General features: G+C 39.9%; 1 protein-coding gene across 1 annotated transcript; it reads left to right on the top strand.

The window, feature by feature from the left end:
- The first annotated feature begins 23,972 nt into the window (after positions 1-23,972).
- tescb (tescalcin b) lies at positions 23,973-26,772 on the top strand. Its single transcript, XM_079551903.1, has 8 exons — positions 23,973-24,052; positions 25,193-25,262; positions 25,489-25,569; positions 25,636-25,775; positions 25,856-25,917; positions 26,140-26,241; positions 26,325-26,372; positions 26,454-26,772. Exons 1-8 carry the CDS (start codon positions 23,989-23,991, stop codon positions 26,499-26,501), a joined length of 615 nt encoding a protein of 204 aa, XP_079408029.1. The 5' UTR covers positions 23,973-23,988; the 3' UTR covers positions 26,502-26,772.
- Positions 26,773-27,483: the final 711 nt, after the last annotated feature.

Here is a 27,483-nt window from a genome sequence, read left to right as displayed (position 1 = left end):
ACCTGTCACCACCACGCACTCTTTCAAAACATTAAAGATGGCGGCGCGGCGACCGATACACTGTTTTCTTCTGCTCTTTCGTCTGTTTTAAATCATTTGGAAAACATGAAATCCCTAAAACTGGAGCAAGAAACAGCGTTCCTCGTTAAAAAAGGACGTTTTTGGAAAGGCTTCCTGACACTTGTTGCTGCGACGTTTCTGGCGTTGCTCTGATTGGTTGATGCCGTCTGTCAATCACGCCCACCGGGAAATCGCTGAGATCATGCTTGCTCCCAAACTATATGTCTTTGAAATATCTATGAAAAGCATGTAGTTTGGCAGGCCAGGCAACTATAATTCCACAGCAGCTACACAAACTGCTCCACCTGGGGATCAACTGTGCAACTGCCTACTGGACTTTCTGACGAGAAGACCACAGGCTGTACATGTCGGCAACACTGAACACGGGGGCTCCCCAAGGCTGTGTGCTGAGCCCCCTCCTGTTCACTTTGCTGACCCATGACTGCACTCCAAAGTACGACTCAAACCTCTTCATCAAGTTTGCAGACGACACAACAGTGGTGGGCTTCATCAGCAACAGAGACGAGTCAAACTACAGGAGTGAGGTGAGCAGCCTGGCCACAGAACAAACTCTCTCTAAATGTGGAGAAGACAAAAGAGGTTGTTGTGGACTTTTGAGGAGTGCAGGTCCAGCATGATCAACGGTGCTGTTGTAGAGAGGGGGACCAGCACTAAGTTCCTGGGTGTGCACATAACAGAGAAGCTCTCCTGGACCATGAACGCTACATCACTGGTCAACAAAAGTAATCAGTGTCTCTACTTTCTCCGCAAGCTGAGAAGAGCCAGAGTCCCAGCTTCTGTTATGTGCAACTTCACCGTTAAGTCAAGTCAAGTCAAGTCATTTTATTTCAACAACCATGAAAGTGCTTTACAGTTAAAAATAATAATTGGAAGGCCTGAGTACAATGAGTTGCAGTAGTCCAGTCTATTAGTGATAAATGCATGTGTTAATGTTTCTGCTCTCTGTCTGAGCTGGAAGAAACTAGTTCTAACAACATAAGAAATCTGCTTCTCAAAGTTTAAAAAAGGGTCCATAAAATACCAAGGTTTCTGACATGTGCTCAACCCGTCTACCCGCAAAGCCATCAGAATCACCAGGGACACTACGCACCCATAACACAGTCTCTTCAAGGTAATGCCTTCAGGGAGGAGGCTGCAAAATCCACGGGCCAGAAGTTGTTTTTCATCATTATTTGGCTGTAGCTTCACTCACACTCAAAGGCCTCCAGCTCGTAGGCGCAAAGCATTATGGGTCATGTGCAAGTAGATAATCAGAAAGCTGAACTCCCTCCCTCGTTTCCACCCCAACCTGACACGAGGTAAATCAAACTCGCCAAAAAGCCGCCATATGAGCCGCTCTGCAGCTGTCACATGACCACGAGTTTACAGTGGAGAATTAGAGCTTGATGCTTTGTTTTGGTACTGCTCCGCTGAAGAACCTTTGAAATCGCTAATGGACTTGTCAGGAAAAAGATGCAGAAACTGTCAAACTGGTGGTTTCTGTCAAACAGTTTGGACTGAAGTGGAGCAGCCTACCGACCTGACGTTACAAAGAGGTTTCTCCCCTCAGGTTAGTAAGACGTCACCTTGTTCTTTACATTTAACTTGCTTCTTGCTGCTGCATTATTTTCATCACGTACGCCTGCCGTGCATGTGCGGAGCAGAGATCAAAGTCATACAAAAGCTACAGGCTAGTCGACATCTAAACAAAACATGCTAATGATACGTTTACTCCATAAAACTGAACATTTAACAAAACAGCCAACTTTGTGTGGTTTATGGCTAAGAATGCACTGCCAACAATGTAAGACAAAATAGTGCTTTCTAACCCGACCCACTCGCACTCGGAGTTTGCCGTGTATTTGAGGTTTCCGACTGAGGGTCAACCCCATGCATCACCAGGAAGCCTGGTGAGTGAGTGAGTGGCTGGTGGTGGTCGGAGGGGCTGATGGCGCAAACTGGTTGCCTCGCATCCATCAGTCTACCCTAGGACAGCTGTGGCTACAAATGGAGTCAATGAATAATGCAATGTAAAGCGCCTTTGAGTGTCGAGAAAAGCGCTATATTTATATTATTATCACTACATCCCCACTTTTAATGAATGGCATCTGATCCCATTGTCAGATAGTTCTTTCATTCTCCCTTATTTTAATAAAATGCTGTTCTTTAGACAAAATAGACACAGTTTAAGTTCCTATAAAATGTTAAACATTTGCCAAACAGTTGTAACACTACTGAGGCTTATGTCATTTATTTCATGAATGACTGAAGGTTGAAGGTGTCGGTATGAACAAATAATTAAAGATAAATGTCAGAGCATCAAACAATAAACTGTAATAACTTCTTATGCATGTCTCTTGTCGACTCAGTATGTGAACCTGTGTTAGCCTTAGGTATTCTGGGCCTCTACTTTCCTAAACAGGTGGCATTGTGGAAACCTTTTAAATGGAAACCGTCTGCCCCAATGCAGCACTCGATTAGTCAAGTACCACCTCATAAAATAGTTTACTACCCACCAGGCATAAATCAAAATCAGGACTTAACATGGTCTAAACTGGGTTTTATTCAAATCTATTGAACACTATATCTCTGAACTAGTACACCTATAAAAGGAGGAGAAGTGTGCTATGAGGGAAAAGCTTACACAAGTTGAGAACGTCTGACACGATGACAGGGGAATCAGTCTTGGTGGTAGAATTGAGACTTAAACATTACTCAAAATTTCCAACACCTGTGCAGACATACTGATGATAAATGCATTGTTAATAAACCAGCTGCTGAAATGGCAATTCTATTTTTACATAATCAACTTGTCTGGATGCATCACCAGTGATTAATTTCATGAGGTGTCCAGGCTGCCATATTTAGTAACTGTGACTGCCATCTGGGTGACACTTGATATTCAGCTCATCCTCTCATGGCACAGTGGTTCCCCAAACACAATCCCGTGCTCTCGTCTTCTTTCTTCTGTCAGCGGGGAGGTCTTTACCATTGCTCTATCTGTCCATCAGGCTGCCTCTGACCGCCACGGCTCCCTGCAATTTCCTTTGAGTATTTGAATGCTTTACAAACATACTCGATACAGAAAAGATTGGCTGCTGTCAACCTCGAGGATTTAAACTCAGCAAAAGACGTTCTCAGTGGATCTGCATGGAGCTGTGCTATATTAATTATTGTATTTTATGTCAAAGCTAGAGACAGGGTTGCTCTCGGGGTATTTGGAAAATGGGTCAGGTAAAATCTCTCCTTTTTAACTAATGAAGTCCCTCCGCTCTGCGCCTCACACCTGCACGTTTCAATTACAGCTGAGAAAGGCGATGGGAAAATCCCTTTTGCTGACATACTGGTAAGGTATCCACAGTCGGCTGAGGCTGTACAGGCCACACAATTAAACGTATCCACTTCCAAAGACGTTTCCCACTGATTTATCAAGTCTGTTGGTATAGATTTAATTTGTGAGACAATGCTGTTTGTATGCATTTATGCATGACTTGATTTACCTTCCCGTCTCTGCCAGGGATTTTGCATAAATTCTTTGTTGTCAATTTAGATTCAGATTACAGTTCAGCACTTTCATTGTTTCAAACATTTTAGATATTTGGATTCATTATTTTCATCATCCATTTGTTTCTATCAAATGATTTTCCTTTTTTCCTTTATGTTTGCAATGTGTGTTTTAATGCTGTGTTCCTTCAAGGGGACTCCATGGTCATTAGCATTAATAATAAGAATAATTCACGTATTTCGGGTTTGGGTCAGTTTTTCTGCACTGCAGCCTGGGGTCATGATGGCCGAGACAGCGCTGTAACAGTGACTGAGGACTTTCACACGACTACAGATTGGAGGAGCACAGAATGAATGGACACGCTGAGAAAAGCTGGCATGTAATCTGCCACTGCATTACAGCTACATAGTTGACATACATATAAATGCCTTCAGCACGAACACTGTGAGAGTTACAGTGTTGGCCATGAGTGTGTCTCACCTCTTCTTCTGCCCTGTGAGACCCTTATCTGCACAACAAGTCTCGAATACCTGCTGAGCTGATAGGAGCAGGAGAGGATCAGCTGCTCAGCCACAGCTCATGGTCAGTCAAGATAATCTTCCCAAGACTGGGATTTCCACTCTCAACTTTCTGACAATCTCTTTACAAACTAACTCTCCTAAAGCAGAGACAGCACAATCAGATTCACCAGGTATTGTTTTTTAGAAAAGTTACCACAAAGGGTCACTTTTTGCACCATAGCCACCATTGCCAGGTTAGAAAAGGGACGGATGTTGGGGTCGCATGTGCCCAATGGGCTCACTGATAAACCTTTCAAACTGTACAGTGGGTCTGTGGTTCAATAAATAAAGCATTTTCTCCTTTTCCGGGGCAAGTCCATTCCTGGACCCCGGTCTACCTGTGCGGTCTCATCTGGACCCAAAAGTTATGAAGCAGGATGGCTCCAGGTGAGCGGGTTTCTCAAGCACAGTGGACTTGAGCTTTGCAGAGCAGATATCCTGAATCTCATTGACAGTCTTTATTTTGAAAAAAAAAAGAAAGAAAAATCCCGAAATGAGCTTACTAAAGTTTTTAGAGCCGTCAGAACTGAAAATATTTGAAACTGTTTTCCAATCCTTTTCTAAAAAAATCCATCAAGACATAGGAACACCTAACATCTGTGACTATAAGAGCTCACAGAGAGCAGGCTTAAACCAGTACTATACTAAGACCGAACCTGGAGTAAACCAGGCCAACAACAAAGACATGACTAGACAGAACTGGCTCAGTGTGTTGTGTTGTGGATTTTCTTACTTAATAAAGCTTAAGAGAAGTTTGTCTAGTCAACATGTGAATTTATTACGCATGCGGAGATTGTGCGCACAGGAGGATCTGTGTGCAAATCTCCGGAGCAAGGTTTCGTGACAGATTATATACAATTACATCGAAAGGCGGTACAGCAAAACAAAGACATGGTGATACATTTGGAGATGTAAATGCAAGCGGCCAAGGAGCGCTTTGCATGGAAATGAAATCAGGCTGGCAGAGGAGACCTTTGTCATGTTGGTGAGATGGGCCATGTGGGCCTATTGTCTTGTCCAGGATCTTGACCAGGCCCAGGATCTGGATCTTTTGTGAGATGGAGATGGCCCATCTCGGCCTGTTGTCCTGTCTGGGGTACAGGAAGAAAAACCAGTCTGACCACACGGCAGGGAGCCAGGCCGAATGGCGCCGGGTTGGTTACTAGCTTAACTTTAACTAAACTTCCCACAACAGTTGTAGTGAGCCAAGAGAAAAATCAGATAACAAAAGACTTCACTGATATGCTTGGTTTCCATATTCATATTCCCATATAAGTAAATTGGTCTGAACCTAAACTTACATGTGGCATATGTGGTTATTTGTTTGTTTCCATTGATTTTTTTTTTTTTACAGCTAAATTGTGTCATTTTGTGTGAACTTTGGGAAGCCAAATGCATATCTTTCTTAGCCAGCTGCTGTTGTGGTAACTCTGAAGATACACTGTCTTAGTTTTAACAAGAAAGTGGCTGTTTTAAAAGCTTGGCTCACAGTCACAGGTTCATGGTTTTATTGGAAGAGGAAGAGTAAAGTGGGAGATTACTGTGGCCTGCTGTCTTTGTGGGCCACAGTGAAAACCACACAGTCGTGACGAGGGTCTGAATCCCGGTCCCAAGGCTCTGGCTTCACATTTACTTCTAAGTGAACGGTACAAAAGCACAATTTATAAACGAAAGCAGTGCCTTGGAGGATAAAGCCACTGTATTTGTGCAGCTATAGAAGTCACTGTGTCACATGCCAGCCAGACAGTGCAAACGGTACCTGATGTTTGTAATCACTGCAATGACCATTACATTAAGGGACTTTTTAAGATAAAGTACGACGATGATGAGAGAAACATCTGCAAATACAACACAATGAAGTATAAATGGTGGTGGAAAAGTAGGCCGACAATAACTCACTTCACAGTCAAACAACTTATTCTTTGTACCAATATTAACTGTGAACCCACATAGGAGGACAGGTTATGTGCCCATGGCCTGGTGGGAGTAGCAGAGAAACTTTGTTCTACTCCGTGGTGCAAACAACCGTAACAACTGGAGGGTAAAGTGGATAGCACTCACTGTGCTCTTATTTTGACAAGGGATCAGTAATAATGACACAAAAAAAGAACATAAAATGAATATGCTGTTTTAATTAAACTTGTTTTGATGAACATACGGCTTTCTCATTCCACTTTGCCAATCAAAAGGCAGTATGAATCATTGTCACTTTTATGTTGGGTTCAAAATGTGGCCCAGTTGTGGAAGTGCATGATAATTGAGAACCCCTGACCAAGCGGCACAGTGGTGCCGCGGATAACACTCACTTCACAGACAGAAGGTCCTGATATCTGAGTGGAGTTTGCATGTTTTCCCTGTGTCTGTGTATTCCTCCGGGGGCTCCAGCTACAAACATGTACTACAGGCCAGGATGTGTGTGCGTCTGTCTGTTCGGTCAGTCGACCCCACATGAGTCCCATGTGTTCATTTACATGCACTGTCCCCATCAAATTAAGCAATGAATAAATAAGAATAACAAAAATGATTTTGTCTCCTGATAGTTGATATGTCTAATTCCATCTTCATTCTTTTAGTGCATCTGAACACTCCTGTCTGCTTTCTGCATGTCTTTGTCCTCATCAGTCACAATGAAATGTGAACTGCAGCAATATTTACTCTCTGGGATAAACATTGAAATGCAAACAATGTGTGATGCGGTTCGAGTGTGCGGCAGGTGATTACTTTCAGCCAATTAAAACGTGCCATTGTCGTATTGAAGTGAGAAGATTTATGTGCACACCGCAGCTGCCTAGTTCTTATATATCAGGCCTATTAAAACACTTGTCATGAACGGAGTGTCTCCAGTGCGTCTTATCAATTCTCTCCTCTCTGACGGGAGTGGCCACACATGTAATCTGTACATTGTCTACTATAAACATGTAAATGGGATGTGTGGTGCGTGGAGCAGTAACACACTATTTCTCACTAATATTGTTATAATCCTTTATAAATCACACTGCCTCTTTAGTCGGGGTAACATTGTACCTTGAATTAATCTAACATCATTGCATTCATTTGACAATGAAGGCTGAAAAATATCTTTTGTGTCCTGATCTGAGTCTGGGGGTGGAACAGGGGCAGTTGTGAGGCTGGTGATGGGGTGGTAGGGTTATGACGAATAGTAGCACCTCCAGTTGTATCATGTTTCAACCTCATTTAAATTCTGTCATGTTTCACATGACAAGGTTTCATATAGGTTCCAACCCCAACTTTTCTGTTTTATTTAATAGAAAAAAGGCTCATGTGTGAAGGTTCCCTGGTCCAGGGGCCAGGGATAATTTACCTAGTAGCCTCCCACTGTCACAGTTCTGTATTTTCATAGTAGAGGTTATGCATGTGATGTCATAACATAAGCAGAGCCTTGCAGTGTGCATTCCATCACAGTAACAGCAGCAAATTGAATGGCATGGCTGCAATGTTATTTATTCAGTCAAACCTTTATTTAACCAGGTAAAGTCTCATTGAGATCAAAAATCTCTTTTACAAGAGTGCCCTGTCACTCAATTTGCAAGTTTCTGTTTATTTAAAATGTGCATACCCTCTATTGCAAAATCTACAGGTCATTTATATCTATATTGAAAAGCATGTGTCAACAGGCACAACTATTGCCATCTAACTTTCATGTACAATGGGCGTCTCATTTGTATTCTACAGGATAAGAATGTGTATCTTGTCCATGTTCACTGATTTTGTCCCATGTTATTTGAAATCACCTGTAAGAAGAATTTAGCCCTTGAACTATGAACTTATACCATACAATTCAGTTCAGTAACATATTATATTTCCCCCACATGTTGAAAACTACTGTTGCCATCCCTTATTTTTAATTCTTAAGAACTAGCACAAATAGTATAGCCGGTACAACCGTGCCGTATGAAAGAGTTGAATGTCCTCAATGCTAAATGCTGCTTTCAAGTGTCATATAAACAATCCAGATGATACATTCAAAAATGGCACATAGAAAACTGTGAAATTGCTGATGCTCTTGTGGGTCACTCATCTCAGGTGCAATCTAAACCCAGGATTTCACAATACTTTAGAGCAATCCCATGGTGCCTAATGAAAACCATATTGGTCCGCAGAGCATTACTAATTCTCATGACATTCTGTGAACTGGCCGGTCTCTGCGACTGGATTGTTCTAAAAAAAAAAAAAAGAAAAGAACTGCTCACCTTGAAAAATGACAAATTATTCATGAGTCACATTAAACACGGCACAGAGTGGTCTTATTCGGCAGGGGCACCAAAACAAACCACTGTTTATGCTCATAGAGGATTCAAGCAGCACACACTTCTCTTAAAAGTAAAAACAGAAGCAGTTTAGGGAATCCGGCTGTCAACAACAACAAAAACACAGCACAACAGCACGTCTCCTCAATGAGCAACCAGTCCTGAGATGCCTTTCTTTGGAGCTCTTTGAAGTGCTCGGTATCACAGGGATCACACTTTGAGCTGCTGCTCTCTGATAACAGACAGGAGGCTGTCACTGCACTGCGCTTTGTCATACACAGCATTTAAATCATGTTCATGACTCAGGGAGGAATATAGCTTAAGTGGGATTTACATTGAGTTTATGATAAAACTTTTGAATAAAAATACATACCGGTACTCTTTTAAAATTTGAGTTAAGACTGCTGGCACAACAATTCAATACATTTGTATAGGTTTTGAATGGTCTTCCATTTTCAAAATGCCACTCGGAGCAGGGATAGAAGTTTGATACTAGCTAGGTGGAATATACATGCCTTTCAGTCATGTGACTTTTGTTATTATGGTGACCATTTTGAATACTGAAGTAGCATTATGCAGTACTACAACATGTAACAATATCTCTACTCAGGATATAAATGAAAGACATGATTGACAGCGGCATTTTTATGTACTCGCAATCATTGCTCAAGAAGAAAACAGTCAAAACACGGCCCCAGAGATATACATTTATGTGAAGAAAACAGTGAGTCAGTGTTTAAACTGCTCAAGACGTTAGCATGCTGCCGGTTAGCATTTAGCTTCAACACGATCTCCTCTCCAAGAGAAAGCCCTGAACCGCACAACATGTGACAGAGGTCAGAGCTGAGCTGTTACTGTGGTATTTCCTCAGTGTTCATAGATGTGAGTCTCATAACAGTTGATTGAATCAATTGTCACTGATTGACAGGTGCTAACCGGTTGCATGCTAATGTGTTGAGCAGCTTCAACACTGACTCAGACTGAGACTCTGTTGACATGACAAACTGTAAAAATCATAGAAAAAGGTTTTCAGTTTCCTCTTTGAACGGTTAAGAGGAGTGAAGCTCAACAGAGCTGTGCCACATGCTGGTCATATCAAGTAAAAACACGCGTCTCTGGGGTCGGGTTTTAACTTCTTGAGCAATGAAATACAAGTACATAAAAATGCCACTGTCAATCAGTTGTCTTTCATTTTCATCAAGAGTAGAAATATTGTTACATGTTGTCATACTGCATAATTCTACTTCAGTATTCAAAACGGCAGAACTATGAGTGATGTCATTGGAAACGTAATATAATCTGGGCTATCACAGGGTGAATCCACTGATAGAGGTCGCAGGAATCGGGCCAGAGCGAGATTTATTGAGAGAATAGCGTACACGGTCACAGGAAGTCAGTGAGGCATTGCAATGTACATTCATCATCTGCCATGTCCTCATATTCTGACAAAGTCCACAGATCGACAAACGTCACACATTTACAAATAAGAAAAGAAAGTTACAATAAAACATTTAGATCAGGGGTGTCATTTTACACCAGTGAATAATTATTAAACTTTCAAACAAAAAAAATCTCTGGTAAAGTCTCTGCAAGAAACATTAGGGCAAACAAAATTTGTCTGAGGGCCCTAAGCTTCAGATCAACAAGCTATAAATAATGGATTTCAATCTTTTGTTTGTCTCAAATAACCTTTCCTTTACCTTTTTATAAATATATATTGTTTGAAGCTATTAATTAATTAATCCATGGACAATGTTTAATGCTGATCTTATTTATTAAAATGGTTCATAACATTCCATCCTGAACTCTTCGACCGTCATTATCAAATACGTTTTTGTCGTAATTCCAAGCCACTGCTTCGCCCCACATTTCACAAAAACCTTGTTCTTTGTTATACAGTAATATACCACAGTAATAATTAATGTTTTTAATGAGATGATTAGGTGAGAGTTTGTGAGCTGTGTGGTTGTTTTGATTGCACATGTTAAGTGTCAAGCGTTGGTGCCGCCGCTCTGTGATTGATTACCCTCCTGCTGCCATATTATGAGTACACTCTTGCTTCTCACTGGGACTGAATTATAATGACCTTGGTAAACAATTAAAGGTTTTGTTCCAAGGCAAATGTGTATTACAAGTCTTTGTGTTTTCCTCCATGGCAAACTATAAAAATGTAGACATGGCCACGGGATCGGGCAGAGCAAATAAGCCCTTTTTCTTTCATGATTGTAAAACATTTTGACGTTTTGCTTATGGTTGTTTTGTTTGGCAGGTACAAAAAGGCTTTACAGTCAGCTAGGTTTGCATATAGCTCTGATGTGAGATAAATGACAATTATCTAAACAAATCATATCTTATTACAGTATTAAATATACAGAAGTATAATTGTAGAATCTTCCCATCCTGGAGCCGCCATCTTAACGTGGTGGAGGGGTTTGAGCACCCGAATGATCCTGGGAGCTATGTTATCGGGGCTTTGTGCCCCTGGTAGGGTCTCCCATGGCAAACAGGTCCTATAGGTGACGGGTCAGACAAAGAGCGGTTCAGAAGCCCCTTATGAGAGACCAACAGGCCCGGTTGGAACCATGAGGCCGTCCTTCTGTGGACCCACCACCTGCAGGAGGAGCCATAAGGGGCTGGTGCAATGTGATTTGGGCAGCTCCAACAGCTACCCCCCTTGACCCGGAAATGGAAAAGTGGAAGAAAATGGATGGATGGACGGAATCGGGAATCTTTATATATATTTTTATATACCCTCCTGGACATACTCTCACATTTGTCATAAGGTGCAGACAAATGGTGACTTGAGCAAGATCAAATTATGTTAAAAAGGAAAATTGCAGTGGTGTTTTCTTTGATAAACTTTTGATACACACTGAATGTAAGTACACATTTACAAAAACAATACAAAAAAATCAACTATGGAACAAATGTGCAATGACGTGCAGTTCCACCACTCTCTTAGATGCTTCATTTTCACTCCAAAGTTCTTAAATACCTCTTCCTCTCTGTCCATCTCTAACAAAGTTTGACAAGGCTTTTCCTGTGAAATCTAATGATGACAGTCTCCTGCCAGAAGACTCCTGGGAGCTGATCATATCTGTACATCAGTGAGTGAGGGACAGCCATGGGCTGTCAGCTCTGACTGAGCTCCACACTTCAGGAAAATTACCCACACTTACCAAAACCCACATCCGTCCTCTCCCGCTGCTCACAGAGGGAGGTTAAAATAGCAGATACATGCACACTCTCACCTGATGGCTGTAACTGGGCTGTAGCCATCTCCGTGTGACCTTGAGTGTTGCAGCAGCAGCAGCAGGTAAACATTAGCGTAGATGGGCGCAGCATGACAAGGCACTGTATCGCCACAAACAGGGCAGTTCCTGGACTCTCAGCATTGACCTGGGAGACATTTCGGCCTGGAGATAACGCTCGCCACAGCTACAGTTTCAGAGCACACTGTTTTCTAGTGTCACGCCCTGCACACTGCACACAAACCAAATAGAGAGAAGATGGACAGCTTTGGGAAACACTCACAGAACAATAAAGTCCAAGTGGTGTTTACCAAGAAAGACAAGACATGACAAACGTGTGGGGGATGGATAAAACGTGTTCTGTTTTTTTCAAGTCCAAAAGCGAAAAATGTGTGTGGCAGAGGTTTGTGATGTCGGCACTCAGGCGGTTATAGTTCAGTCATGCATGGCCTCATTGTGTTCCCCTTTTTATTTATTTATTATGCTTTCAAATTTCGTCAGTTTCCTCTAAAACTGTAAGCCACCTCCTTTGCTCTATGGTCTCTTGGTCCCAGAGCAAAAGAACAAATGGAGCAGGAGGAAGTTGTGCATAAAACCAACTGTAAAAACAAACTCTCTGGATGTTTAGCGTTTTCTGAACATCCATTAGCTGTAACTCCAGGGGGTCTCCAGAGTTGGACACTTCAGGATGTGAATAATGAATATCTGAGGGAGATGATTCATTGTCACATTAAAGGGGTCGTTAATATAGACAATATCAGGGGACTTGTTCATTGTTTTGAATATATTAGACATAGAACATCAGAATTGCCTCCTAAATCACTGTTCAATGAGGCATGAAGACATTTGCTGCCGGCAAACTTGCTCTGTAGCCCCGAGTCATCTGGGAGAATTTTGCGTGTACACTTTAATCTGATGTTGGGCAAAAGATCGGCCAAAGCAAAGGAATTTGAAATTCAATAGTACATGCCCTTGAGTTTAATGACGTTGCAAACTCTGTTGAATAAAATTATGAGGATGTGGTGTTGTAGGGTCATAGTTTTTGTAGAAAGTTTTCAGAAAGTAATCATCTGGACAGAAAAGATAGAAAAGAAGATGTTTGCCAGTTCTAAGTATCCCCATGTCTCGAAAATAGATTTGTGCACTTCTCCTGAGGGGAGGGTTAGACATGTCCTCAGCAGTTCAGGCTGAATGGGAGAGATATTAGTTACAATCACAGGTCTGCTTCCTTTCCCCAATCATTGTCTGTACATACTGTTCATACATAATTTATTGTATATTATTGCTGAAGCCAATATTATAATATGGAGACTTTGAATTCAGTGTACCTGTGTGCCAACATTGAAACTCATATTCTCCAAATGTGGTGCAACTTTGACAAAGCATGCAGGAAACCCCAAAGTATAAAGATAGGAAAGCAGGAGTTGTGCATGAGCAAAAGATGGTAGAGGATCTATCAGACATGTGGCAGAAGGTCCATGCTTTAGTATGCAGCTTATAGGGACATACTGTACATACCCTATGAAGGGAAGCAGAGGAGAGTCTCAAAACCAAGAGTGCACTTTGACTCCAAGGGCCAAATGAAATATGAGTTGTGTTGTCCTATACAGGCATCTTGGACCACTTTGAGGAAAAGACAAAAGACACTGACCTCAGTCACCAGATGACCAAATAAGAGGGATCTTTAGTTTTTAATCTTTTAAAATTGTATGGTCCGACGTACAGCAGTTGTGTGAAATAAAGCTGGGATTTTCTTGTAGTGCATATTCATTTTGCTACCATAGCCTTGTTTTGTGTATTTGTAGCTAAATATAGTGCATGAGTAAAAGTTTACTTTACTTTGCCATTTGTCCGTACCTGAAACATGGGCTGTCATTAAATCACGCAAGCAATCGGCATTTGTGAGAGCTAGAAACGATTTGGGGCAGCAGCTAACAGCTTATGCTCATCTCGCTTCAACTTTCAACTGAATGAAAAAGGAGGAAATGGGAAGCGTAGCATTAATAGACTTTGCTCTATCTCTAAAAAGTTAAGATCAACACCTAAGGAAATCATTCTTTCTCTTTGACATATTGGAATTGTCAATGTAGCTGGAACATTTACCTCACAAAGCCGTAATTATGTTGGCATTCAAAATCGGGGACTTAACCTTTCATCTATACTGGATGTTTAAGAATAAGGTCATTCCAAAGGTGAGCATCATATCTATTTGCACAAATAAAGCTATTGTAACATGCATTCATCTTTTGACCTTTAAAGTGTTGTGGTCGACCTAGTTTACAACATGTGGAAACAATACTCAAGGCATGTTTCAAACGGATAAACTGGTTGTCTCAGGGCAAGACGGAGTCAACCAAATACTCAAATGTAAAATTGTTTTTTTATGCTATTGTTACATGAATGTGAAAGTGTTATGCATAGTAAAACAGATTATCTTTCACTGGCATTTCAGCTGTAAAAAAAAAAAACACTTTCCCCGCCATTTTTTTGTGTTTAAAACATTCAAGATAATATATTGCTTTATTTGGTTTCTAGTAGCGTAGCTGAATATTTTGTTAGCATCATCAGATATTTCTAACCTCGTAGCACAACAGAAACTGGCAGATAGAGTTCAGTCTCTTTGTAAAAGATGAGGGCATCCCTCAAAGCAAGTGAAGCAAATGACTGAGAAGAATTATTGTGCACCGTGCCAAGAACTCAGACAGACACACACAAAAAAAAGCTTTCAAATGGATGGATAGATCAGGGACTTGTGATATCAAAGTTCAGTGATAAACTTTTCACCCTTTGACGGCCTGACACTGTAAGCTATCTCGTCCCTGCCTGCTGTACCACGCTTGTACTCTCAAATTGATTTCTTTCTGTCTGGAGATCAGAGCATGGTCCGTCCAGCCTCGGCAGTGCCTCCTATTTTATCAATTGACAAACCAAGGGCAGAAGCAAAATGCCAGTCCCTTCTTTCCTTTATGTGCGGCAATTTCGAGAAAAATGCTTTGAAATGACTTTCTCAAATCCACCACTGAAAAATCATAGGATCAATCTAATCATAGGATTAGAGTTAAAACTGTGACATTCAAAACCACATTACATTATAAACCATAACAGCAAGAAGTACCACAGGCTGATGTCCTTTTCATCTGAGGGAATTATTATTTCCATTCAATAGCTGTCCATGTGCCCTCTATGGATGTTTACAAAAGTCACCTCCAAAGTCACAAAAGTAGTTTGGTATCATATCATCTTGACCAATGTAATCAAATATATTTACACACAAAGCAATTAATAAAAAAAATACAGCTAAGTACAGCAGCACCAAGTAACTTGTTTACCTTAATAAATCCTTTCCGTAGTCCCTCTGGCGATATTACAAGTGTTGATGCGATGATTGGGGGCTCTTTCATCTCCACCTGGTGTCTCTGGCCAGAAAACCACACTTGCAGCTTTCCCTGCTCCGACCTGGAGTCACCAACACACGCTAATGGAATCACAAAGAAGAAGCTAACAGGCTAACGGGCAAAGCTAACTGTGGGCCAGCGCCACTTAAACAGTATTCGCAGCTAGGTTTGTGTGAATAAAATGATCTCCCTTGTGTAACTGGATGTACAATATCCCTCTCTCCCTTTGTCTTTTCTGTCAGCGTAGTATTCACTTTCACGGACAATTAATGAGTAAAAAAAAGGTAACATGGTACGAGTTACTTAGATCTCTTTTGAGAACGGACTGGGGGTGCAAAAAGACCAGATAATGTGCAAACAAGCATCAGTAAATGGTATCTTATGTATTATAAGATACCATTTACCCCCGACCGGTACTCCAGGTCGCTCCACTTAGACACACAGTTCTCAACGGCTGTGTCATCAGAGAACATCTGCAGATGACAGCTTGTAAGTTGTATGTCAATATTAATCCCATGTAAATACTGTATTAATAACATATCATGTCGATATGAATCACTGCAGCACTTCACTATTAATAGAGTATTTCATTAAAACATGTTTTTAATGTATTGTTTATTTGATATGTACGATACAATATGTTCAAGATGTAATCCATTTTAAAGCCAAGACTAGTTTCGTAACATTAACAGTTCAACACCTTATAATGGCATAAATTGCACAAATGGCTCCAGTAGCTTCTATTGTAAACATGCATTAAACAATTGGAAGTGATGACGAATGTGTGATGAAAGCTTTGCATCAAATTGCAAATGTCTTTCTCTGATTGTTTTAATGTGGAATCATCTCCCAAACTGTAAAAAGGCAACATTGCAATCTGTTTCGCAGTTTTGAGTAGAATTATTCCGCAAAAAATCCATCACTCTGTCTCTATAGATAACTGGATCAGATTTGGCCAAAGCTAAATGATGAAATAAATCAAAATGTGGTTGCAAGATAAAGGATGAGAACTCTCATTACACGCAAACAGTGGAGAGAGCACATTCCATTAGAGCTGAACGTGTCTGAGAAGCCTGTGAGCCTGAGCAAACAACATCAGATTAGAAAAAAAACTGTACCAGACATTCGGACTCTTATTATGATCAACAGGTAAGTGCTCACACATTCAGTAAGACACAATATTAACTTACATACCACTTTTGGTTATATCCATTGTGTTCAATTCCTTAAGACCGCAGACCTCTTCAAAGCAATAACATCAGCAGCTTTTTACCATCTGAAAAAAACAAGGCTAAGATCAGAGGAATAGTGTCAAAGACTTAGAGAGACTTATTCACGCATTTGTCTCCAGCAGGGTAGACTACTGTAACGTTACACAGCTGCAGTTCATCCAGAACGCTGCTGCTCAAGTCCTGACAAGAACCAGGAAATACGACCATATTAGTCCAGTGCTCCGGTCTCTGCACTAGCTTCCTATCACTCAGAGAATAGAAATTAAAACAGCTCTGCTTGTGTACAAGTCACTTCATGGTTTAGCACCAAAGTACATCTCTGACATGTTAGAGCCGTGTGAACTGCCTCAGGGCCTTAGAACTTCAGGGAGGGTCTCCTGGTGGAGTCAATAAGGCTGCGTTTCGGTTTCAGGCTGCAAAAAATCTGGAACAGTCTTTAAGAGGATGTGACTCTGACAAGGAAGGACACAAGTGACCTCCCTCTCTCCTGGTGCAGCTGAATTTTTTTCACTTTTTCAGTGAATTATTTGCCTTTTTCAGCGAACCACGTTGTTTTTCTGGATTCTTTTGTACGTCTTTACCGTGTTTTTGTGGAGGTTTGGTGGATTTGTTTACTTTGAGAGTCCAAAATGGTCCTGAAGAAAGCAGCTTTTTGAAGGTAAACAAACTGCTAGCTTATCAGCTAAACCCATTTGAGATCTACAAACATCTTCTTCTGATACACTGAACAGTGAAGAGGCACCAAGAGCCCCCACACCTGCAGCACGGAGGAGGCGTCACAAGAGGAGCTACAGGAAACAACAAAAGGGACCAACGAGGAGATGGTGATAGACTGTGGAGGGAGCTGTGCAGGAGGAAGAGGAAGGACGAGGTGGAGCTGACCAGTGCAGGACACCACGCTCTGAGACGGGGACAAGCCCAGGAGGCGGTGCACCGTTTCAGATGATCAGAGGAGACAGAGGGCAGCTACAGTTTCTCCATCCTCCAAGGTCATGCGGGTGGAGTGGCTGAAGGACAACGAGATCATGGACCCGGCCGAGGACAGGAACTTCTACATCACTGTGGACCACAACCTGATCATCAAGCAGGCGCGTCTGTCCGACACGGCCAACTACACCTGTGTGGCCAAGAACATCGTGGCCAAGCGCAAGAGCTCCACCGCCGTGGTCATCCTCTACGGATTTCCCATCAACCAGTGCTCCTCCTGTGACCAAAACAGTGAAGATGGCGGCCGCGACACAACCATCTTTCACCAAAGAAAAAAAAAGAGTGGTGCGCACTGAATGGGTGCTGCTGCCGGATGCTCTCTCATCGAATGCAATTTCTCCATCTGTGAGATCAATAAAGTACCATCTTATCTTAAAAATCACACACATCCTAGTCATCTCAATCAGCGTGTTGGATCAAAGATTACAGCATAGTGAAAACAAAGACAGATCCGCAGTGTTCTGCACAGGCTGTAAATGCTCACCAATTTACTAGCGCTGTAATCAGTCTTTTGTTTTCACAAATCCAGTCTAAAAAAAACAGTTATTTTTACCCATGCATATGACAACTCAACATATTGTATCTGCACTCTTACTTTTTACTGTAATTATTTCATTTCATGTTGTTTTATGGATTGATTTGATCTGCTTTCAACAGCGAAGTTTGGATCTATACATGCTCTTCAGTCATGTAACTTTTGTTGTTATGGGGGCCATTTTGAATACCGAAGTAGATTTATGCAGCACTACATGTAACAATATCTCTACACGGGATGAAAATATCTATCTATTGATTGACAGTGGCATTTTTATTTACTCGTATTATCACAAGGTCATATCACGTAAACGTGCGTCTCTTGGGCCGTGTTTTTACTGTTATCTTCTCGAGCAATGATTACAAGTACATAAAAATGTGAGTGTTGATCAGTTGTCTTTCATTTTCATCCTGAGTAGAGATATTGTAACATGTTGTATTTCTGCATAATTCTACTTTGGTGTTAAAAATGGCCGCCCAAACTTTTTTTATTTTTTTTTTATTTTTTTATTTAACAATTACAAACTGTAAGGCACATAACAGTTCACAGCATGTCATGTCAAGGCACATTCGGTTGAGTAGAAGAAAATTATAGTGCAATATTAAGGCAATTGTAAAAATTAAAACATAAAAAAGACAACATCCAACTCAAAGAAATAATAAAATAAAAAAAATAAAAAAAATAATAATAAATATAAAAAATATATAAATATATATATATATATACATCTTCAGGTTTAAGGGTCAGTTAATTTATAATGTTGTATTTGATTTAGAAGCTCCATTGCTTTTTTAAATTTCATAACTTTTAAAGATTTGCAGTACAGATTAAATTCATTAATGAAAGCTCTAAATGCAGGTGGGGATTTGACAAATTTTGATCTATGTATATAGTGCTTTGCCAATATGAGGATTACGTTTACCAGCAAGTTATCTAATTCGCTTTCCAAAACCATTCCATATACATGCGATGTCAGTTTAACCGATACATTCTTTCTCTCCAACCATTCTTGGATCTGAGACCAAAACACTTTAACAAATTTACAATAAAAAAAAATATGACAAGTGGTTTCCACTTCAGTTTTACAAAAGGAACATTCATTACTATCAAAGTTAAATCTTAGTCTTAAAAATTCGCTTGACGGATATATGTTGTTGATAAGTTTAAAATGAATTTCCTTGGATTTTGGAAGAATAGGATATTTCAGATATTCTGTTATTAATTTCTTAACCTTTACTGGCTCATATTCTTTGAAGTCTTGAATACGGCTATATTGTCTTGAATAAAGCTCACTAGTTAGTATTTGTCTAATAAATCTATTATTACATTTTTTGTCGAAAAATTGAATTTCACCTATAAAAAAATTGGGTAGTCTAGATATTGAGTTGGAATGAATTACCACCTCTTTAGCTAACAGCAAGAATGGTTTGGGAATTGCATTGACAAGACAGAAAAACTGTTTTGGGTGACAAAAAAAGTTCCACTTCACGCTGAAGTCATTATAAGAGAGCAGGTTTCCATCTAAGTCCAACAAATCCATAATGCACCAAATATTTTTGTCCATCCAGTCCTTGATATATATATTTTTTTTTCTATGAAGAATGTATCTGTTGTTCCAAAGCGAAGTAGTATGAGGAGTGAAGTTATGTTTGTACAACATCTTCCAGTAAAAGAGAACTTGCTGGTGAAAACTAGACAGCTTGATATTAAGTTTTTTAACCTCAAAATCACATTTTAATAGAAACTGTAATCCTCCACAAGATGTAAAAATATTATTGGGGAATATATGCCAAAAGTTTACTGGATTTTTCAAAAACGATTTTAACCAATTAATTTTGATTGTGCCATTCATACACTCATAATCAATAGCTTTTAGGCCACCATGTTCATAATCCTGAAGTAAAACCGCTTTTTTTAAGTAATGGGTTTTGTTTTTCCAAATAAAGTTGAAATTTAGTTGATTTACAGCTTTGACAAAGGATGGCTCTAATGCTAAAGAGTATGTGGGATGAAGAATTCTAGAAATACCATCAACCTTTGTAAGCAAAATGCGACCAAAAATTGTAAGATCTCTTTGCAACCAAAGATTAAAAATGCTCTTACATTTGACCAGTTTATTATCTAAATTTTCTAAATGTCTCTCTTTTGGATTTTTTGTTATATTTATTCCCAAATATTTTATACTTTGTTTAACTGTAATATTATGTATGGAATTATTGGGGAAATGTTTAAGTGCTAAAACTTCACATTTATCAAAATTAAGAAATAAACCTGAGGCTCTGGAGAACATATCAACTGCTTGTAAAGCTATGGGTATTTGCTTGTCATCCTTAAGAAAAAGAGTGGTATCATCTGCGTACTGACTAATAATGAGTTCTTGACCAAAAATTTCAATTCCTTTCAGAGTCTGGATATTTTTAAGGTGGATTGCAAGCAATTCTGCTGCTAAAATAAAAAGGCCAGGACTACACGGACATCCCTGAATAATACCTTTATTTAAATTAAATCGACCTGTAGTACCATAAGATAATGCCACTGAGCTATTTCTATCTTTATAAAATACTTGCATGGCTTTAACAAATTTTGTTCCATAACCAAAAGTTTGTAACGCTTGTGTTAAGAATGGGTGCTCTAAATTGTCAAATGCCTTTTTAAAATTTAAGAAAAGCAGAAAGCTATTATCATCATCAATAAAATCTTCATAATCTAGTAAATCAAGTACTAGGCGAATGTTGTCATGTATTGATCTGTTTCTCATGAATCCTGTCTGAGTCATGCTAATGACTTCAGGGAGCGTAGTTTTTAGTCTTGAAGCATAGATATGTGATAAAATTTTATAATCATTATTCAGGAGTGTAATAGGTCTGAGATTGTCTACAATTTTTTTTATCCTTTCCAGGTTTTGGAATAAGAACTATTACTCCTTGTTTCATTGTTGGTGGGAGGTTTTCTTTTTCTATTGCTTCCTTAAATACTTCGAGTAACATTTCCCTTATCTCATTCCAAAAATGTTTATAAAAGTTTGAAGTCAGGCCATCAGAACCTGGGGACTTGTTTAGTTTTAATTTATGAACCGCTTGATCCAATTCATTCAGGGATATGTTAGAGTCACAAAGTTTGCTAGATTCATTTTTGAGTTTAGGAATGTTATGATTTTTTATTTCATTAAAAAATAATTCAGACTCAGTTGGTGAGAAACAAGATCTGTATAATGAAGTATAGAAAGAAGAGCCCGAACTATGTGTGATGTTATTGGAAACGCATGTAATGCAGTCTGAATAAACCAGAAAAGGCAGCACCTTAAAACATTAAACTTTCAAATGATTTAAGGGACAGTGTCTGTTTGCTTCATGACCAGCAGCTCTTTGTATGTGTGCTGGCAGAAGGTGAGGAGGCAGACAGGTGAAGACGGGTGAAGTCAGCAGTGGCGTGTCCCTCACCTCTGGACGTCTCCTCTGCCTGAGCAGCTGCTGTCTCACACTCTCTCTACACTTTCACCACACCAGCCCCAGTGCATGCAAAACAACTTTGTCAGTATTGTCCTCTCTCCTCGACCACACTTGGTTTGTCTCTCCTTAACAACTTCTCCAATTATGCCATCTTATTTATTCTTATTCCACTTATTTTATCCAAATAAGTTTCAAACCAGCACAGATTCAAGTCATAACAACAGACACAAGCATCACACAACCAGACCATTTCACAAAAAGGAGCACTTCAAGGGCACAGGCTGAAGAAGAAGAAAAAAGGTAGCCTATACAGGGTGGTGCATATATTCATTTAATTATCTGATTTATCCATTTATAGAACCAACTTTTGGGGCACTTAGCAAAAGCCCTACAGGAAATGTAATAGGCTGATGTTCTTTTTCAGTGCCTCTAAGATAAATGAATGGTCTGAAAAGCATGCATATTAGCTATCAGATAAATATTGGCTAAAGAAATACAAAAAAAAATGCACCTTGATCAAAACTTGAAATAAAGAAGCACAGACACGCTTGAAAATAGTGAGCTATGCGTGTTTTCATTTCTGAGCTCTAACTTTTATCACTGAGTCATTTGTCTTCGGTGTGAAAAAATGTCTGCTGGTTAACATAGCAAAGAAAATGCTGCCATCGTGTGGTAATTGCTGTTACTACACAGAAGTTGTGCGTGGGCTTGTTTAATTATTTTTTATCAAAAGTGCATCAAAAAAATGTGTTCTCTGATAAGCACTCGTGATTTTAAACAAAGGTCTAACAATAAAAGCTAATGTGAGGGAAGAACCAGGTCGTTCTACTGTTGGACAAAATGACTCAATGACCTTCAGAAAAATCAATATGTTGCATGTGATAGCCTATGCTTGATGCGTACATGGGCCTAGTTGTTGGACTACATAAGGGTTTGAAAACAAAAGGAAAAAAAACATTTTTGCCTATGAGGCCAACTCTTTCAAATTGGGTGCCAGGCTCTCCTATTTGAACTCATTTTTGTGTGTTGTTATAAACATGTCATTGTAAATAGACAGGTGGGAAGAGTAGCCAAAAATATTTACTCAGGTAAGGGTAACGTTACTGCTAGATCATTTTAAATTGAAGTCAAAAGTAGTGGACCAAATATTTACTCAAGTAAGAGTAAATTATGACTCACAGAAGGTCACAGTGTTGGTTCTCCTGGATCTGAGCGCTGCCTTTGATGCAGTCGACCACTATTCTTTTAACTCGTCTAAAACAAATCGGCCTCTCTGTCCACAAATGGTTTACATCCTACCTCACAGACAGGACATTCATGGTAAGTGTGGATACCTGCTCCTCTAAGGTCCATAAAATTACATGTGGTGTGCCCCAGGGTTCGATTTTAGGCCCAGGGCTTTTTAACCTGTATATGCTCCCTCTTGGTGATGTCATCAAGAGACATGCAGTTATGCAGATGATACACAGTTATACATCTCCATGTCTCCTGATGACACCAGGCGAATAGATGCACTTTTTAACTGCATTTTAGAAATCCCGGATGGCAGAAAACTTTCTCCAGCTTGACCAGGACAAAACAGAAATGTTAATCATCGGTCCTGAGAGAAACCTTTACCCAATCTGGTCACTGTCTAATCCTTCCTCACAGGTGAAGAACCTGGCCGTGATTTTTGACTCTGAGCTGACTTTTATCCCACACATTAAGAATGTCACAAAGATAGGTTTTTACTTTTTACCATCTAAAGAACATAGCCAGAGTACGACCCGAGGAGGTGCGGTGTCTCTGCCCACACCTCCACCTCCTTATATCAGTCCTCTGGGCTCTAATGGGTCAGTGTCCTGTAGCTGTGCTGGACTGCTGCTCCCGGCGCAGACGGCTCCTCAAATGGGGTTTCCACACTTGTCCATCTGTACCCAGCCTTATATATCTATTTATTTTATTCTGCGTGTGTGTGAGTCAGTGAGTGAGGGGGTGTGTGTGTAGACGGTGGGGTAAAAGTTTGAGTGTTTGTTTATATCCGGAGGGATGGGAGGGTGTGTTTTAAATGTTGCAATCTGTAAAGCACTTTGTGATACCCGTTTGGTATGAAAAGCGCTTTATAAGTAAAGTTTGATTTGATTTGATAAAAAAAAGTACTTGAAGAAATTTTACTTGAGTAGCCTACTGTGAGAACTGAGTAACTGAGCATGATTTATGGTCCAGTAGTTTACTGTAGTAAGAGTAGCTACAGATACTTCATTTTGATATTACTCAAGTCAAAAGTACTGTATAAAAACAAAACGACTTGCAAAAGTAAGTAAATGTAGCCGAGTACTACCCACATCTGTAAATAGATTGTGTCGCTGTGTATGAAATTGGACATTAACTTAGCTCTCAACAATCACAAGCAAATGTCTCGGTGCCCCTGGAGGGACTTGTGCACTGTACAGGCCTGCAGGCGGTGCATAGAAAGGCGTGTGTTGAATAATTGAACAGGGCAGGAGGAGGAGGACCATGAGGAGGACCGTGGCGCGCAGGAGGAGGACGCAGCCTGTTGGTCACTACGTGTCGCCTGTAGCGGAAGTAGTGGCGCTGTTCGCGGGATGAGAGCTGCCTGGTGACCATTGTGAGGAAAACGCATTAATTGAACGACAGCTCCCTGCATTCCCTCAGGTAAGACACTCCGAAGCCTCTCCTTTAATGCATGACCACACGTTTCCCCCAGAGTGTCCACTGAGTCTCGGTTCATTATCCAGAGAGCAGTATGGGAGTCGGGCTGTCCTTACCTGGCCGGCCGGTGTACGCAGATATGGCCGAGAAGACTGGATGTGAGTAGCCAATGATGTTACATAAGCCGCTGTCATCGTGATGGGACTGGCAGCTGATTTTATCATCTTAATCTTGTAAAAACAAACACATATCTACAAGGTTTTAAACAATGTGGAAACTTGGTGCAATCTGCAATGGGCTTAAGTTTCATATAAAGTAACCCGTGGTAATAGATGGGTAACATACTAACGTTAGCTAACGTTGGCTTCAACGGCTATGGTGATCACAGAACTAACAGACCTTTAGGGCTGGTGGAGTGTGATGTGCTTTATGTGTATTCTTTTTTTCATTTTTGTCTACAATTTACAAAGCAACAGGTGACAGAGAAACCTTTACATAAATGTGAATATCCAAATTTCTTGTCCTATCGGCAAACAATATCACACTGTGTAATATATTGCACTTTTTTTAATCAAAGAGACTGCTGGTTATTGTACTGGTGCTTTTTTATCATACACATTTTATAGAGTTCGGGAAAGTCCACAGTTACCATGGAGATCCGCCATCTTTGCAGGCTGTTAGCATACATTTCCATTGACTAACATTAGCTACAAACAGAATAAAAAGTGGAGGAAAAAAGCCGTGGAACAGCTCCGTTAGCTGCTGAGTTACTGCTGGCAAATACATCTAACTCACTGTGCTGTCCAAGTGTTTCAATGTGAACAAGAACTCCAGTATTTTAACTTTGAAAATCTCCATTAGTTTACAATTGCTGCTAATCCCATAATGCTTAGCGATATGACGTCACATTCTTGAACTCTATAGTCATTTCAGAGGCAAACAGCTCATTGTTTGGAGTAAAATTTAGATTCTGGAGGAATATAATGGATTCTTGTCATGAACCATATCGGCAAAAGCCATATTTATTTGTTTGTGATATTAGAGCAACTCCAAAATCAAGATTAATCAACATGAAGAAAATATATGCAATAATAATAATAATGATTACAACAAATAGAATTCCAAAATATTTCCTACCACAAGCCCCTGTAGACCTGTCGATTAAAAAGCACCATGCTGATAATGATTCGAATAAACTTTTCTTAATTGCACAGGCAGTGTTCTATTTCAAGTGTTTCTCAGAAGAATCAACACCACTAAAGTCTAAATTTCCTATGTTATGTTTCCTCTGTTGATAGTTTCGTGCCATCAGATCAGTGTCCTACACAAACGATTCAAGCAGCTGAGCCAAAGTAAAGACACTCTGCGGTATGTTTCCTAAAATGGCAATGGCAGTAACTCAGGTTTTATGTTTACATGTCGGTGCGCATGTCGTAGGCTACATTTTTAGGAAGTCAGTATAATTTTCTTCAACTGTAAAGCTACCAAACAGGCTTGCAACCATGTTAAGTACATTAATAATCGCCACTGACAACCCCTTTAAAGCAGCCCCTATGAAATATTATGACATGCCATGTATTCATCATTATTACAGGAAAGAGGACTTCGAGGCTATTCCTGATCTGGCTTGGAACCCTATTCGTACGGAGATTATAACAGCCTTCTTTGACAGGAGGTAAAGTCAGTGAAATGTGTGTGCCTGTAACCTTTAGCGACTGAAACATTTGCGCTATTGTTTCAGAAACTTCAGGCAGAGTGCAGTGGGAAAGGTGGATGAAATTGTCTTTGAAGAGTTTCTGCAGGTGATGTCCCATTTTAGGCCCCCACGCCTGAGCTTGACAAAGGAGCAGCGTGAGAGCGTGAAGAGGGAGAAACTCCGATGTGAGCCGCACGACACAATAGGATCGAGTTACGCTGTGAAACGTTCAATTGATTGTGTTTTCATGTGGCTTTCTCCCAAGTTTTATTCAATATGCATGACACCGACAACGATGGAACCATAACAACTGAGGAGTACAGATGCGTAAGCTGGAAAATAATGATCATTATATAAATATACAGTCCAGCATTCACTGTGCAAGGAAATTATTAATTAAGCTGGTCAGCAAGATAGTATGTGTGATCGTAGTCTCACAGCAATGGAAAACTGTATTGTTTTTCCTTGTTCAATTATGCCACTGGATGCAAATGACCTGTCCTTTGTTCAGATATATTGGTATAATTTTTCTTATTTGAACTTGGTTAGGTGGTGGAAGAGCTGTTGTCACACAATGGGCCGCAGGAAAAAACGTCATACATTGCGGACGCAGCCATGATGGAAGTGGCCAATACAGCAGAGGAACAGATGGTTGGATCTTATTTTATTTTGTGTGTGTTGTGCTGCATGTAGAAAATATTATAGTCTTTTTTTTTTCATTTTTTTTTTCACAGGAACCAGGAGGATTTTTTGCAGGAATTACGTTTGAACATTTCTACAAGGTGTGTGTTCTCAAAAGAAGAGAAATGACAGGTTTGCAGTAAACGCCAACATCTCTGATCCTTCTTGAATTGTTCTTGCAGCTGCTGAGTGGCTTTGACATCGAGCATAAAATGAGCCTCCGGTTTTAGAACAACCGCGCTACAACACTGAACACGTGAGAGCAATACATGTGATGCTGTGAACTGTTTACTTGAGTTTAGGGAAAGTTATCTTTTTTGAAAACCCCATTACGTATGCCTTAATTTAGTTTAGACTTCTATGCAATCTTACCAAGACAAATACGATGGATGTAGAGTAGTATGTACATTTTCCTTTTAATGTAAGCAATAACTTCAAAAGAAACTGTAGAAAATGTTTGCATGTGAAGTAGAACTGCCTTAAATGCCTTACACCTGATTTTTTTTTTAAATACAGCAAACAATGAAAGAGGAGCTACACAATTAAAATGTGGATTTTCATTCTTAAAAGACACATTTTAAAAGGCAACAACTTGCAGGGTCACTTTTCAGGGTCAATGTCACAGAAATGCTAGAAAACTAACCTGCAAGGTAAATAAAAGTGTCCCAAATGCTTTATAAAGAGATGAACAGTGTTTTCCCCACAAATGTCGGAGTTTACAATAAACTAAAGCAGGACACAACAAGTGTAGTTCCATTGCTAGAAAAAAAAAATCAGGTATAGTCCCTTTAAAGAAACAAATAAATGATAAATGAAGAATAACGCCATATTACAACAAATATAATCAGGGGTCATGCTGAAATACACTATATGTATCCAAAGGTATATCAAAATTATGAACACTACATGATTAGTTAGAAACTATATATAGATGCATGATCTAGCTTCCAGTAAGAAGACTGTTTTAAAACCATCTGCTATAACATCAGATCAATTTGCAACTGTCACTTTTGGGGTTGTTTTTCCCAGAAGTTCAATTGTTCGCTTGAACAGTTATTTGTGAGAGTAATGTAAATTTAACAGCCCCTGAGGTTTTACCAGAAAAGTCATTGGAGAGCCTGACTCTCCAACCTCTCCTCAAATGTGTCTTAGCAATTCTTAAAAGCCATAAGAAAATGTTAAAGTTATTGCATTACAATATTTACAAACGTA

This window comes from Gobius niger (genome assembly GCF_951799975.1).
Source record: "Gobius niger genome assembly, chromosome: 2".
NCBI lineage: Eukaryota > Metazoa > Chordata > Actinopteri > Gobiiformes > Gobiidae > Gobius > Gobius niger.
The sequence above is the reverse complement of the archived record's forward strand: the minus strand, read 5'-3'. Positions and strand labels throughout refer to the sequence as shown.

Excerpts from the sequence above, each read along its gene's own strand:
- tescb (XM_079551903.1), top strand. The coding sequence starts at position 23,989 with ATGGGAGTCGGGCTGTCCTTACCTGGCCGGCCGGTGTACGCAGATATG. Across the intron at positions 24,053-25,192 it reads TATGGCCGAGAAGACTGGAT|TTTCGTGCCATCAGATCAGT; the intron begins GTGAGTAGCCAA and ends CTCTGTTGATAG. Across the intron at positions 26,242-26,324 it reads ATACAGCAGAGGAACAGATG|GAACCAGGAGGATTTTTTGC; the intron begins GTTGGATCTTAT and ends TTTTTTTCACAG.